Raw genomic sequence first — 15,305 nt, forward strand, 5'->3', positions numbered from 1 at the left:
TTGCAGCGTATGCTCGCATCGCATCGTTTTGCAGAAAAACTGAGACATTCTATATATCTGTAAACGTACCAAACGGAGCGTTCGTATCCTTTTGCGTTCCTAATTCTTACGCGAACGAATAGAGAAAGAAGGAAAAGCATCAAACTCTCTACGCTAAAAGACAAAATGGAAAAATGCATAGGTACTAAGGCGAAGCAAAAGAATGTTTAAAAATGAAAAAATTGGGATCTTCATAAGAAATATCCAATTTGTTTCCTCGAATTTTAATAATTCCCAGATATCACTTAAATTAACTAAACTGAACAATAACTTATAGTTGTTTATAAAAAGGAACGAATTGTTATTCCTTGAATTAAGATCGATTATTTGCAAAATTAAACGAAGGAATGTTATCGTTTACAGGAAATCAATGTTGCTAGAAAAGAGTAGCGTACTCGTTTTACACGATGTTTAACTGTTGTTCAAATAACTGAAGGAAACATATTGTACATGATGGATTAGGTTTGGTGTAAACCAGGCTTGTAGAGTAAACAATACTTTAAAAGATATATATTTCCAGAAAATAGTAATAATAATGAAAGAGAGAATACAAATATAAAGGATACTTGCGAGAATGACAATCATATCGAAATATAAAACAACAAAATATAACTTACAATGTCTTGTAATATTATATTAATTGCGTACGTGTTTCAATCGTTTCTCACACTTGTAGCTAAAGCAGTTAGTTTCAATGAACATATGCAATAATTCTAGTCCGTCCGTTTGGTACATCAATCTCGGATATGAATTAAACCTTTCAATCGATCGTAATAACGGGACGTGTCGGCACCACACATTGGTCCAACTTGTGTGTAAATTCTCGAAACAGCAAATTATTTCGTTGAGACGTTTAAAAAATGGGTGAAGGATCGGGAAATAAATCAATGAAAATAGGTCTGAAGGAAGATTGGTCTTTACGTATAATTTAGCGAAGGAACAACAATTATATGAAAGTATCGAGTCCAAACTAGTGATAGCATTTAAACATAGCGAACAGCGGCTGGCCCGCGAACTTGGTGTTTTCAGTTTCAATGAAAATACTGTTTCATAGAGCGGAGTATCAAGAGATATCTTTAATCTTGATTTTCTTGTTGTTTCCCGAAATAATTTTTATACGAATATGTACATATGTACATATACATTAAGATGATTCTTAATCTTACAAATAGCTGATCGAACGAGAATCATTTCTCTCTCATCTCGCGGAATTCTTCTAATCCGTGATACGATAATAAATGAGCCGCTTACTTGCCAAATCGGTTAACTGGACGGAACAGAAAGCGAAAAATCTTGATGAACAGCGATCGAGTAGTTTGGTATTAAAATATCGACAATTTGAAAAAGAGGGTACAACCACTTTGGCCAGTGAACGGCTCAAATAATGCCTCGATAATTCAAACACGATCGGATAACGATAAAGTGTACTCGAAAGGTATCCAAATTTAAACAATATGATATTTTAATACATATTCCATACTCTTTCACTGCGTTATTCAAAACTTGTAGTGCTTCTACTGTTTTTAAATTTTTCTTAAAGCTATAGTTGTAAGACTTTTAAACTAGACTGACGAGCCCAAGGCTGAAGTATTTATGCATTTTATTAAACAGGATTATGGAAATCTAGAAGCAATATTAATTGCAAATTGTGATACCGCTTGAATGAAAGGACTTCCAAACTACTACAATTAAATTTGGTCACTTCTGGAGTACATTTTGTAACGTTTCGATCAAACTTATGGCGTTAAAATGATAGCTCTTCATAGATTACAATAATTCCGGTGCATGAGAGCAAACGATTTCCAATGAAAAATAAGAACCAAGTACATCATACGAGATGGTCCGTATAAAGTATTATGAGTTGTTTTCCAGAGGATTATTAGACGTACTTGCCACACATTTTCTATTTAATAATTCACCTAATTTGATATTCGTGGATAAAGGAAACTCTGCTGTTAAATGATCCTAAAGAGAAAATAGTACCGTGACTGTGATAAGAGAAACAATGGAAGAAGAGAAGAGAGAAGAGAAGAGAAGAGAGAGAGTATGTGTGTATTTGACTACAACCTGCTAGTGAACTCATCTGTTAGGCTACCTATTATACCTGAAGGCGATACAGTAAGATCACAAAATCGGCCAGTGGTTAAAGTTTACAGTTTTGATAACCGCCATCAATAACTTGAAATGTATTGGGCTCGTAAGGACCCTAGGGCTTCGTTTATGGTCAGGCAGGGGATATCAACTCTTAGAACTACTTCTTCCTCTCTAAAAAGAAAAATAGTCTCCTTATTTATAATTTCTATTCCGGTTTTATGACTCATCGTACGACACGTTGACAGAAATAGATTTTTAAAAACGTACGTGCAGCATACACACCCACTAGTTGCGTCTGGATCAATAGACAGGCGATATCAACTGGAAAACTATTTCTTCCTCTCTAAAAAAAAAAACGTGTCTCTCTATTTATAACTTCTATTCCGGTTTTATGACTCATCGTATGAAACGTTGAACTGAATGATGATGGAAACTGGTTTTAAAAAACGTGTGTGCGTGTGGCACACTAGTTGCATCCAGATCAACTGGTGAACCTATTTGATGCTTTATTTTATGACCTCGTTATGTCGTTTTCACCTATTGTACTTTAGACGCTGAGGTAGCAAAAGTCAAGGTGAAGGATTGTATATAAGTATAGAGAAGAATAGTAGGACGAGTAGGAGTATTGTAAGTTTAGTTTTTTCCTTAATGAAATGATATAGACATTTTCACGTGTATTAATTTGTAATAATTTCATTCTATAAATAATTGAAAGAATGAAAGGGTGGTTAATTTGAATTTGATTTTAGCAAATGTTTAAAATGCTGTTTTATGAGATTTATAACAACAACTGTTTCCACACTTGTGAATTATCATTGTTACAATTCTTATAACTGTCCTTCATTACATAGAAAATAAGAGAAATTCATATATCGTATCATCTGTTTCTCATTTTATGTGTTCACTATAATTTATACACCGACGATGAGTGATGCGTTATTTAGAAGTATAAGAAATGTTCCTAGGACTATAACAAATTTCATTTTTCCATAAATTGCGAAACACAAGATATGAAACAGCGATATAACGATACATTTTAAAACCAGTAAAAGTTTCTGTATGTATGTATGTCCAATAGTACGTATTATACTTAGCAACTTAGGTAATGTCGAAAAATTGTAAATTTCCACAAAGCTACTTCGATACTGTCCTATAGTACAGCAGTATTCCGTTTTCTGAAATCTTTTCTTAAGTCGAAGAAACAGGAAATGGAAAAGAACGTCCGTTTCACTCTTTGGAGAACTCGGTCGTTCTCTGAAAGTATTCGGTGAATCATTAAACGTTCGATAAAATATTTCCTTCTATTAATCCTCGAGAAGATAACTTGCAATACTTTGCGCGGATCATCTAAAATTTAAAAGGCAGAATCATCTAAAATTTAACAATCGTAAATGTGTTGGCCGTCTTTTGATTCAGATATACATATATGCTATGTATAGCGTAAAGGCTTAAATATTTGATACTATTGGATCCTGTGTTCAGATACAGTACATGAAATGTATCTCCAAATTTTTGTATAGCTGGTCGCATCGTGCTAGTTAGGTTGGTTAAACATTTGTCGAATCGTAATTAACATAGCAATAACTCAAAGAAGAATATTATCGTTGTTTGCTCATAATGCATTCATAATTCCGATGCATTAAGAATAGTTTCTACTATAACGCTATGATGATAATACGTGATGTTAAATAGTCAGATTTCTCAAGTATACTAAGTTAACTGACGATTGCAATTTCTGCCACGCTGCGAACGCAGTGGATCGGAGTTGAAGTGGGCAGAGCCTTTGTAACTCTCAAATATACAAAGGAGTCATACAGTGATAATATTTTACGAAACACGCATATTATATAGTTAATTCATTTATTAATTCTCGATATCTCATTATAAAAATCTGTCATGTATCTAAAACTGTTTTGTTAATTAAGTAGCTACCTATTAAGATCCGATTCTATCTACGTACTAAATAAAGTATTTTAAATAGTTTCAGAAACTTAAAATTACAACTACAACAGCGTTCATAGAAATATAGTTTCTATAGAATCTGATCAACATATGGACTCGTTTATAATTCTTTTAACAAGCGAAATGTTATAACGAAGCTCTTGATCATTCCGTACAATCGAATAAGCAAAACAAGACAAATTGTGCGCTTTGTATCAGCATCAGCATATACGTATATCTTGTAAACTATGCTGAATGCAATGACTAATTAAAACTTCGTATAGTTACGTATATTAATTTAATTTGCCTACCTGATCCGATATTCTTCGCAAGATAGATCATCTTTGGAGAAAGAATATACGGATCACGTAATAAGTATATTCATATTTGTTTAAGTTTCTCTGACCTATTATTAACCCTACTGCGGTTCTCCGATTTTTACCGAGGTTCTCGTCCCTATGTCGACAGATACGAACGCTTTTAACGTTCTAGGAAAATTTGTAACACAATATTCAAAGAAGGAATTTGCATATCAGTAACGATTGTTTCTTCATATTTCCTCTGAACTGAGGAAACTTCTTAACGCTGGAAGTATACAGGATCGAGACGAAGATGAGCCGAGGAACGCAAAGTAGGGTTAATAATAAGTGTACAAATGAATAATCCAATGAAATGAATGATCTTCGGTGCTCAAAGTCCAAAGCTCAGAGTTGTATATCGATAAAATGCCGCAAGTAGTTCAATCAAAGTATTTGTCGCTGCCTTTTATAACTTCAAGCCACCTATTTAGGCAAGTGATGAATTCCATCACGGGAAAATGTGTCTTTAGATTCATTATAGATTCATTATAGAATTTACATTCATCATAGAAGATCCGATCGTCAGGACACTGATAAAGGACAACGTTCTGCGCAGTTCTGCTGCTTCCGCGACGAAACACATCATGAGCAGTCTCGGATGGGACATGTTTCCTTTTCCTATTCAAGCAATTTAGTCCCCACCGAGATTATTTGCGTTGCTTACATTGCATGTAGTTTACGTATATGAACTTGGAATATTCATATCTTAATATTAATAAATTGATAATATTCAATATATTATAATCAGATCGATATGTTACAGCTTTTCAAGGACGAGTGTATGACTTTGCAAATGGCTATTGCGTGATTGTTCAGTACTACGTTACGTGAGAATGGAAGACAGTAATTCACTTTCTGGAGTTCTCTAATGAAGACTGTTCTCGGTTCGGTAAATAGTTAATTAATTAAATAGTAACAAAAATGGTATTGTCACAATACATGATCTATCAATCCTGACTTTTCATGACCACACTGGCACTTAGGGTCGCTTATTATACCTGTCCGGGCTGATGAGATGCCCAGGTTGTAATGGCCTGACCTACACCTATTGGTTGCCATTATAATTTCTCGTTTTTAGTTTTCCTCCGCATACTATGATTTGGTCATGGAAATGTGGAAAAACAATTAAATCCTTTGGCAATTAAACACAGTTGAATCCTAAGTCTTCTTCGGCGACGATGTCGTAGGTGTTTCCTCTTGCTACCGTCTTAACGTGTTCCTTGAGATTTCTAATGGGAATTTTAGAGCAATTCATCGCTACTGACTTGGCTGCATCTTTTCGGGACATCCTGCAGCAGCTAGCTTATTCGCTAGATATTATTTCTTCGGATTACCATCGGTTCTGATAGATGCAGCACGCCTTACGCACGTGATACAAAGTTTCAATTAGCGGATGAGACAGAAAAATGACACAACGATCGGATCTGGTCCGAGGACACAGCATTTTTCGCTGATGAAATTCAGCACTTGCCTGATGGATGGCTTGAAGTAATAGAAAGCTAAGGTTTGATACTTTGATCGCATAATTTGCTGTATTCTTTTTCAACAAATTTTGAATTTCACTGACAGTTTTGGATTATTCATTTATACATCTGCCGGTTATTTTGGTTTGAAGAATTTGCTTCGAGTGTTCATCTAAGGGTGCAATTTCTGGTATTTTTATTTGTAGTAGTCAAGGTATGGTGTAACTCCAACACGTCGACCGTTAATATGTATTGTGCATTTTTCCACAATGTTATAAAAAAGCGGTCGCTGCAATGGCCAACAGAGAAACATTAATTTTCTGTGCTTTAAAATACAAACTACATAAACATATTACATGATAGGATTATATGTACTTTTTATGTCAGCCAAATATTTATGTATACTCATTTTTTATGAATCAATGATTCGCAATCGGTACTAGATGTTTGAAAAGAATAAATTGATTTTTCATAATCCTCTGTACATGTGGTACACATCCTCTTTGTATCGTAAATTGGTCTGTATTTGCTGAAATGCTATAAATGTTACTGCTTTTTGTGTTTCGATAGGAAACCTAATAAATTAATTATCGTGTATTAAAAGTGGAACGATGTCAAAATTAACGATGATACTAGCGAAACTTATGCTGAAATTGATGATAGCTTTAGGAACATCTAAATAATGTACAATATGATATCTGAACTTGTATGAAATTTGGTAGAAGAAGAGGAAGAGAATTTGATTTATTTCAAATTGAGTAGAGAAAATATTCCATTTCAAATCTAAATACACATCGATTTCACGATTTTATCGTGTACAGGATTTTTAAATGAAAGTACATCCATATTGTTGATAATGAAATTAATTATTTATCATCTTTTTTTAACTGAGAAAGTATCCTATATACATAAGCTTTATGTTCCATTTTGCAATCAATTCTTTTTGCAATAAATAATTTCTGATTGTAAATTTCTTCTTTATTGTCATATTATTTCCAATAAAATTATTAAACCAACTTTCGTTAAGTCCTCTAACTTACATTTAGCAAAATGTTTAATCAAATATCTTTTACGCATATAAGACGACTCAGAAATTAATTTCTCTTTATATTTTCATAAATTATCATACTTTAAGTTTCCAAGATAATAATTTTTCACTTTCGATTTATTTCTATATAAAGATTAATGTACACAAAATCTTACGATAGACCAGAAGAGGAAAATTTCTTCATATAGTTTTATCTCCCACAACCATTGCCTTGGAAAAGTGAAGAAAGAATGTTTATGAAGATCATGTAAATATTGTATATGTATTTAAGAATAAAGAAATAGGTAACTGCTTGACCAATACGAATAAGGTGCGAAAGACTGTGTGATGTGGAACTCTATCCTAAAATAAGGATTAATTAACACTAATAATTTTGAAAATTACATAAAGTACTTGTGTCATTATTATACAGAAATTAGAGCAAACAAATCATCGTGCCAAATATTGAATCACATATTCGGTTGTAAATTAATGTGATACCCTCTAGGATTATATATACTTACAAATTTGATATTATTTTCTTCAATAAGTCATCCTATATAGAAATTTGTAGACTCCTTTTTCCCTGTCATAAAATTGAATTATGTAATTAATCGCATTTCGTACGAAGTAAAATAATGCAAAACAAGAAGAAAACGGAAAAATGTATGTTTCTTATACGATATCTAGCTTTACTGTCATGTATAAATAGAAATTTACGAAAAGAAACGTAGAAATGTATTCGAAACATTATTATATTTGACCGGAAGCCTTTAACACGTGAAACTTTTATTCAACGTAATTAATTGAAATAATACTAATATTATGCATTCCTTTTATTGTGTTTAAGATATATTTCTGGTAAATATCAATAAATTATTTACATGTTACTGATTAAAAATTACATTTTCTCCTATTCATAGCGTACAATTTAGGTGGAGATTATAAAAAAATACATTCTTCTAACGCTCTATACATATATAATATAATAACCATATGTGACTATGAAACTATAAACATTTATCAGTAGCTTTTGGATACGAAACCTTTACTACAAATATGGTCATTATTACTGAGAGTTGAAGATATTGTAATCGTAAATCTATGAATATACCTAACAATTATTAAAGGAATACATTATTTTCTAAAACGTGAGTTGTTAATCGACAAGCCTTTAACTATAGTTAATGTGCTTACAAATGAATCAATATGAAGTAAATATAACAATTTCATTAACAAAAAGTGAAAAGATATTTTTCTTACTGTATGTTTCCATCCTATTATGTAATTTACGATAACATTAATTACGATAACTTGTCATATTGAAATTCACATTTTAATGTTTCTTTAAAATTTGACTTAAAACTATAAAAATATAACACACTTATCTCTCACAAAATAGAACATACATGTTTAGAAACATACTAACAAAGTTGTGTTTCTTTTCCTACAAATACTTGGTGCAGTAAATAATTATATCAAAATGTCATGCGAATGTACATAAAAGTCCAATATTAGTACAATATACCAGTAAACATTTCCTTCCAACTCTGTATGTCGAATTTAGTATTGGAAAAAGACGTTACTGCTATCAAATTCGTTGTTTTGTTGCGTCGAATATTGTTTTCGTGTCAAAAAGTTGTTTGCTTCAACTTCCGGCCAGATAATTCTTTCTTCATCTTCATAACCTAAAAACATATTGAAGATATTAAACGTTAACCATTTAATTGGAATCGTACCATTTACCTTCAAACGTAATACGTAATTCTATCATCTTTAATTAAATATGTACTATTTCAGTATTATTTCTCTCAATTATGACAATACTTGAGTGTACTGTAATAAACTAAACTTTTCTCTCCATTCTCATATGTTAATACTAAAGCGAATAGAAAACTTTACAACTGCGATTTATATCGTTCTGAATATACGTGGAATATGATTATCATGATTTATGTATGTGTGAATAAGTACGTATAAAGGATACTAATACTTCAATACATGTAAATGCCTTTGTAAATTTACAATATAATTTCATTAATCTGGTTGATTTTGTCACAACAGAAGAAATCCATAAATTAAAGAATTACATACGTAGAAGTACATACGTATTGCATTCTGTCATCACACTTTTAATGGATATTTGCGTTCAATAGGACAGATGTTACAGATAAGTCTTATTCTAAGCTTTAATAACAAAAGGAAAAAAGAGCTAGATAGATAAACCTTTAGTATCTATCATAATTCGTGTGTATTATTAACATTAAAAGAAACGAAGTTGTCAAATCACGTGTCATTCGTAAAATATTTCTTGTACGAAATAAATAAATAAACAAATAGATCTCTGGTAAACTAGCAGTCGTTAGAAAGTTACAGGAATTTAGCATCGATTTTTCCATTTTCAGAAATATGGAGGAAAATTGTAGGCAACAATTTATAAATAATGGCATAAAGAGATATTTTAGCATTAGCATACGTGTAATACCGAAAATGAGTTTATGAAATATTTGTGCTGCTAATCGAAAATGTACCAAGAAGAATGCATACATACATATATTTAATGGGCATGTTTCCTGCTTAATTATTCAGTAATGCATTCATAGTAACGATTTTTTAATAACTAATTTTTTAACCAGAAAAATGTTTCTCAGCATTTCGCAGATTTGCGCCCATCATTTTCCTGTTCCTCGCATCACGTATACAAAATACATCGTCTTCTTATAATGATTTCTATACTATACTGTACCACGGTATACTGTATTATATTATATGTACATATTTATATTTTGCTACTGTAAACTTTCATGACTTTGACAGTCTACTGGATTTCCATGAAATTTCAAGAAAATTGTTACTAAATCTTTAAAAAACATAATAATATGATGACTCGATGGTTTTAAACTATGTAGATGGAAGTATGTACGTATATACGTGCACAGGGTGTTTCGCTTATCCTGTCGTCTTCAATATCTTCGTCACCTTTGCAGATACGAGAAAATATACGAGGAAAAAGTTGATCGCTTTGGAACGACAAATATTGCCATTCGTGTTTCTTCCCTTCACCTAACGGACATCATATCGAATTTTTCTTGTAAAATAATACAAATTTAGAGCAGAAACAAGAAATTATTCAATTTGTTAATTCCCTTTAAATTATCTTGAATTTTCTACTCAAGATCCCTTCAAGATCAACGTATCTACACGTTTGAAATCCATCTTTTATCAGCTACGATAATACGATGATAAAAATGTGCCATTATTTTACAGAAATCTTTAATGACCTTGAAAACTCGAAGAAGAGCGATGTTAAAGAGAAAAGACGTAAATCAGGATATTTGCTGTTCTAAACCGAACAACTTTTTCCTCCTACTCCGTTTCGTATCCGCAAAAGTAACAAAGATATTAAAGTGGACAGGATAAATGAAACACCCTGTATATGTAGTCGTTTATTAATTCGTTTGTTTGTAGTATGATTAAAGATACAGATGCGATAAGCACAGTAATAATTTCCTACTTGAGGAGTCTGAACAGAAACAGGTATCATTTTAATGACGCAATCTAATTTGGTTAAGCATTTGTATAAATAAAACAGTAAAATGAAGAAGAACAGAATCTTCGGTATTTCATTAACTTCTTGCGAATCATTTATATTCTCACGTGACTATCGCCGAATATATTTGAATGAATATTAAATTATAAACGTTTTCGTACGACTGCCATTACTGTTAATTCTCTACACCTTTCTTTACCTGTGTATTTTAACTTTTTATCATACTAATTTACAATTATATATATATGTAATATACTAAACAATGCGTATTTTTAAATGTAACAATTGTAATTGATTAATGTACATATACGTACATAAAACTGTATACTACTCTCTGCGTAATAATTAAAACGTTGCTGTAACATTTTCTATCGGTAAATTAATATTTATACTTATATTGTCATATAAACTAATAAAAAATTACAATAATTGTGATCTACGTAATTCTATTTAAAACACATTCATGTTAGGCATTCAAATAACGCTTTCGTGTAACAAATTTTCTTTTTTCTATAAAAACTTTGGGTTCGTTATTTGTTTCGATCTTTTAGAATCGAAGAATATAGAGTGGATCCCTAACAACATTCTCGCACCGCTTTCGAGCGGATTTTGTGTCTAATTATTCAATTATTAGCATTTATCCACGGCAACCCAGGGCGACGCCGCGATTTTTCACATAAGTTTCTTATAATCCTAACCAAATATAGGATTTTATGGTTTTATAATACTTCATAAAGCACTATGCGCTATAAAAATTATGAAATACCATAGAATAATTGTTAAATGATTCGTTTAATTAGTTTCAAATAAAATTGTAATTTCATTTATCTCAATTATAAAAATGTAAATTTTTTAACCTTTTTTTATTTTTGTTTTTGTACTTTTAAATCGGTTATTAATTATACATATATGTATATTATCGACTATATATTATATGTATATTATAGATCCGTAATCTCACTTAGAAACTCGTAACACAAATTATCGATAACCAAAACAATCAAATTGCGTCCAATGAAAATAGTACTTATTGATAGCGATAAAAGATAAAAATGCAGAGAGGAAAAGGATTACAAAAATCTCGCATCTGTGGATAGATATATATCGGTCAGGGACATCAATCTTCGCAAATGTACTGAAACTAAGGCTTAAAACTAACTTTACAGCTATAAATTAACAACAATTAAAAGTCAGACTTAAGGGTAACCTTTAAAACTTCCGACAAAAAATAAGTTCCCCATTGTCCGTCAAACCAGTTGCTCTATTTAATAATTTAATATTTAAAAAGATTATATAAAATAGCTTTCAACTTTTCGTTGTAAATTAAACAATGCATCTTTGTAGAAAAAGCGCTCACAAAATGGACTTAGTCTAGGTCAGGAGCGTCAGGCGGACCAACATGGGGTTTTAGTCGGTATAGTCCGACACTACCCCGTCGCTTCCTAGAAGAGCGGTGGGGTGTCCATGAGCATTTACCCACGTATGAAAAAAAAAAGATATATTTATCTTGAAATCTCAATTAAAACTAAAACGTACCTATACCACGATGTTCTTGCGATGTCTCACGATGTCCCACGGTGTCCCATGGTATCCCCGCAGGGATGTGTCAGACGAGTCTAGATTACCGAAAGACCGCAAAAGAATTTTACATTGTCTAAGCTGGCCTATGTTAAAGTAGTTCTTAGCTTGATATCGTATCTAAATATTAATACTCCAATTATAAGTATATCAAATTAGTAATTGTAATTTTCCATAAGAATCTATCCTACGTTGTACTAGATCTTGCTTGTTTTAATTTAATGCAGAATTCGAGAGAAGGGATAGGATAGATTACATAGGAGGTTTTTAAACATGCTTTTATTATATTTCGCTTACCAGTAATTGTTATCTGTGTTGTCGGCAGCAGAATAAGTAAAAGTATTTGATAGAAAAGAAGTTGTATGTATTGAAATTTATTAATTAGGACCTCAAAGTATTGAAAAGGCTTGTAGTATACCTGATTTTAATATGATCGTAATTTGTATTTATTGTGATATGATTATATCTAGATATATGCATGAAAGCACATATATATATATGCATGCATGTGTTCCTTATATACTTGATGGCATACACTTGACAAGGTGCCGGAAGGTTTGCTGATATCATAAGAAGTAGTTTTTCCATTATAACGCAAACAAATTTAATAATTGTTTAACTTTTACTTCATGTATAAAAATATTAAGGAAACCAATGAGGAGTTTCACTTCGTTCAATCAAGAGTATGATTATTATCTATTTGCTCTATGTCATCCTGAAAATAAGTTTATTACAAACTATTTTCAATTATACATTTTTAATATTTTATTCAACCACTAAAATAATAACTTGTCATACGAAAATATTGTACATACATTTATATTGTACAAAGCTCTGGAATATGCATATAAAGAGAATACTATATGCAAAAAATATATGATACACAGATCATATGCAATATACGATTTATCCGAAATAAAAAATACTTATTTAAGATCCTTTAATGATAAAAAGACTAGGTTCCATTTATTTATCTATTTTCTATAAAAATATGCATTTACATAAATATCTGCAGTCTAATTATTATATTTTTTCATATGTTGTATATGTTTAATTCAAATAATTAAATTATGAATTTTATATAAATTACTTGCCACGTTACTTAATTATAATTAATATAACATAATATAAAATAGGACAAGATAAGAATACGTATCTATGATCCAGATTCTATCTCAGTGGGAAATATACAAAAGCATTAATATCTTTTGGGGTGATACCATCTTTGAAAAATGTATCATATATATTATAAAAATTTATTTTTTATATAAATATTAAATTTATGTAATTTATATGATAAGAATAAGAGAAATCATTAACAAAGATTTTATCTATATTAAAAGAACTTTTCTTCTTATCAAAGAAAATTATTAATAAAAGACTTATTATTTTTAAAGTACATACTCATAACTAAGAAAGAATTGAACGGTTTTATTCTGTTATTTTAAAAATGGATCATTAACATTCATAAAAATTAAATTAGAGAACAACTTCATTGGAGATACTGCTACGATCAAGTATCACAAATGAGAAGAAATTAAGATTTATACGATATTAAATCTGCATTTATCTTTATTTCAGCACTAGTTAAACATATATCTTTTAAAAATCTAAAAAATTAGTAAGAATAATAATTTATTGGAAGCTATTGATATACTTCTGATCTACAATTGCAATAATACATAATTTATACAACTATTTTATTGAATATTTAAATAAATTATAATACATACATACATACTAATATATCAGATATATTATTTTGGTTTACTGGTTGCTAGTTCTTGGATACATTTCAATATTTCTTCAGATTTTAGATTTTGTAGAGGCACACGACGTTCTACTCCAAATTCTAGAATATAATATTTTAGAAAATTTATTATTATTATTAAAGAAAATAGGCACTTAGAAATTTAGAATTAAATATATCAGACTAGTTCAAGTGCTGAAAAGATTAGTTATCGTTGAATGTGATATTCTTAAGCCCATGCTTTATCGCCATGGAGGAAATTTTGGTGTGCAAGGTAAAACAAATTTCTCGTAACAAGGGAGATTGCAACAGCATAGGAAGATGTTAATTGTGTTCCAGTGAAACAGTATTAAAAAAATACATATAACAATCTAAGGAAGATTAAAATCATTTGCAGCTTGTGTAGAAGATATAAATGTACAAAGCACAGCAAAAGGATCGATAACCTACAAGCAATGCAAAATAAATACATCATCGGAATAGAATGATGTATAGTAAATGTAATATCAATGTGTATTGTGAAATATATTTCATATATTTTGATTTGATTTAAATATCACTTAGTCCGATATTAATATGCTAAATTATGTTCTGGAAGTGAGCACAAAATGGCCTATTGCTGGTAGACTGGGTTTTAAGAACTACATATCTTTGTAATGCAAGGATTAAACATTACGCATGTGCATTAATATAAAATAACTATTGTAGAATTTACCATATCGTGCATATAAAACGGGTTCCGTGTCAGAACATTCCCTAATTAAAACTGGAAATTGTGGGTTACTCCTTTTAAGCGGCACGTATTGTTGTTCGATAAAGTCTCTAAAAATATAAACAGGTTAGAGGGCAATATAATCAATTATGATTGAAATTGTATATTAATTAAAAAAGGTTGATAAAAGAAGTATAAGATGGTACATTTTACATAATTAATTTCGTTATTACCTGACACCCTGACTAGATTTTGAGGTTTGACATAAAAGAATTCGTAACTCTTTCAATTGAGGTCCAAACTTTATTGCAGCCATTTTTTAAATATATAGCATACACAGCCCCTAGCTACGTAACCACGACGTATATAATACGACCGTGCTGTTACGCTATTGCGTCAACTTAATTGTAATACGTACCTTAATATTGTCTTCCATGTGAAACTATCCTTAGGGTATGTGCGCTAGTAAAAATAAATAAATTACGTACGTACAGCAGCGTAGTCGTGGCGAAAGAAACAAAAAGAAATTGATAACAAATCTATTGATTAAATGTCAAAATTATTTTTATTAGTGATAATTATAATGGCTCTACGGATTTGTCATAAGAAAGAACATTGTCAAGGCATAAATCAGTCGCTTTGCTATATGATAAACTCCAATAAGAGCAATTTTTATTAGTATTAGTTAATAACAATTTTTCTTAGTGGATCATAAATAAATCGCGTATTTTTTATGTAAATACCGAAGACATAAATAGACGAAAGAATGACAGGCTAGTCCCTGATATACCA

The 15,305-nt window shown here is 30.6% G+C and overlaps 1 protein-coding gene and 1 long non-coding RNA gene across 3 annotated transcripts; both read right to left on the reverse strand.

The window, feature by feature from the left end:
- Positions 1-2,181: 2,181 nt before the first annotated feature.
- On the reverse strand, positions 2,182-8,813 carry LOC122571943. Of its 2 annotated transcripts, none has more exons than XR_006318295.1 (3): positions 8,670-8,813; positions 2,401-8,611; positions 2,182-2,304 (listed from the first exon to the last, which is right to left on the reverse strand). It is a non-coding gene; the product is annotated as an uncharacterized LOC122571943 (long non-coding RNA). The 2 variants fall into 2 exon arrangements; XR_006318294.1 differs by lacking the exon at positions 2,182-2,304 and having other exon boundaries at positions 6,047-6,185; positions 6,272-8,611.
- Positions 8,814-13,734: 4,921 nt separating this feature from the next.
- On the reverse strand, positions 13,735-14,905 carry LOC122571942 (NADH dehydrogenase [ubiquinone] 1 alpha subcomplex subunit 2). Its single transcript, XM_043736315.1, has 3 exons — positions 14,747-14,905; positions 14,517-14,623; positions 13,735-13,903 (listed from the first exon to the last, which is right to left on the reverse strand). Exons 1-3 carry the CDS (start codon positions 14,827-14,829, stop codon positions 13,809-13,811), a joined length of 285 nt encoding a protein of 94 aa, XP_043592250.1. The 5' UTR covers positions 14,830-14,905; the 3' UTR covers positions 13,735-13,808.
- Between the last annotated feature and the right edge of the window lie 400 nt (positions 14,906-15,305).

The sequence above is a fragment of the Bombus pyrosoma genome, linkage group LG10 (genome assembly GCF_014825855.1).
Source record: "Bombus pyrosoma isolate SC7728 linkage group LG10, ASM1482585v1, whole genome shotgun sequence".
Lineage (NCBI taxonomy): Eukaryota > Metazoa > Arthropoda > Insecta > Hymenoptera > Apidae > Bombus > Bombus pyrosoma.

Coding starts and splice junctions, on each gene's coding strand:
- LOC122571942 (XM_043736315.1), bottom strand. CDS start 14,829: ATGGCTGCAATAAAGTTTGGACCTCAATTGAAAGAGTTACGAATTCTT. Junction 14,624..14,746: donor AAATCTAGTCAGGGTGTCAG/GTAATAACGAAA, acceptor TTATATTTTTAG/AGACTTTATCGAACAACAAT. Junction 13,904..14,516: donor CGTTTTATATGCACGATATG/GTAAATTCTACA, acceptor ATTATATTCTAG/AATTTGGAGTAGAACGTCGT.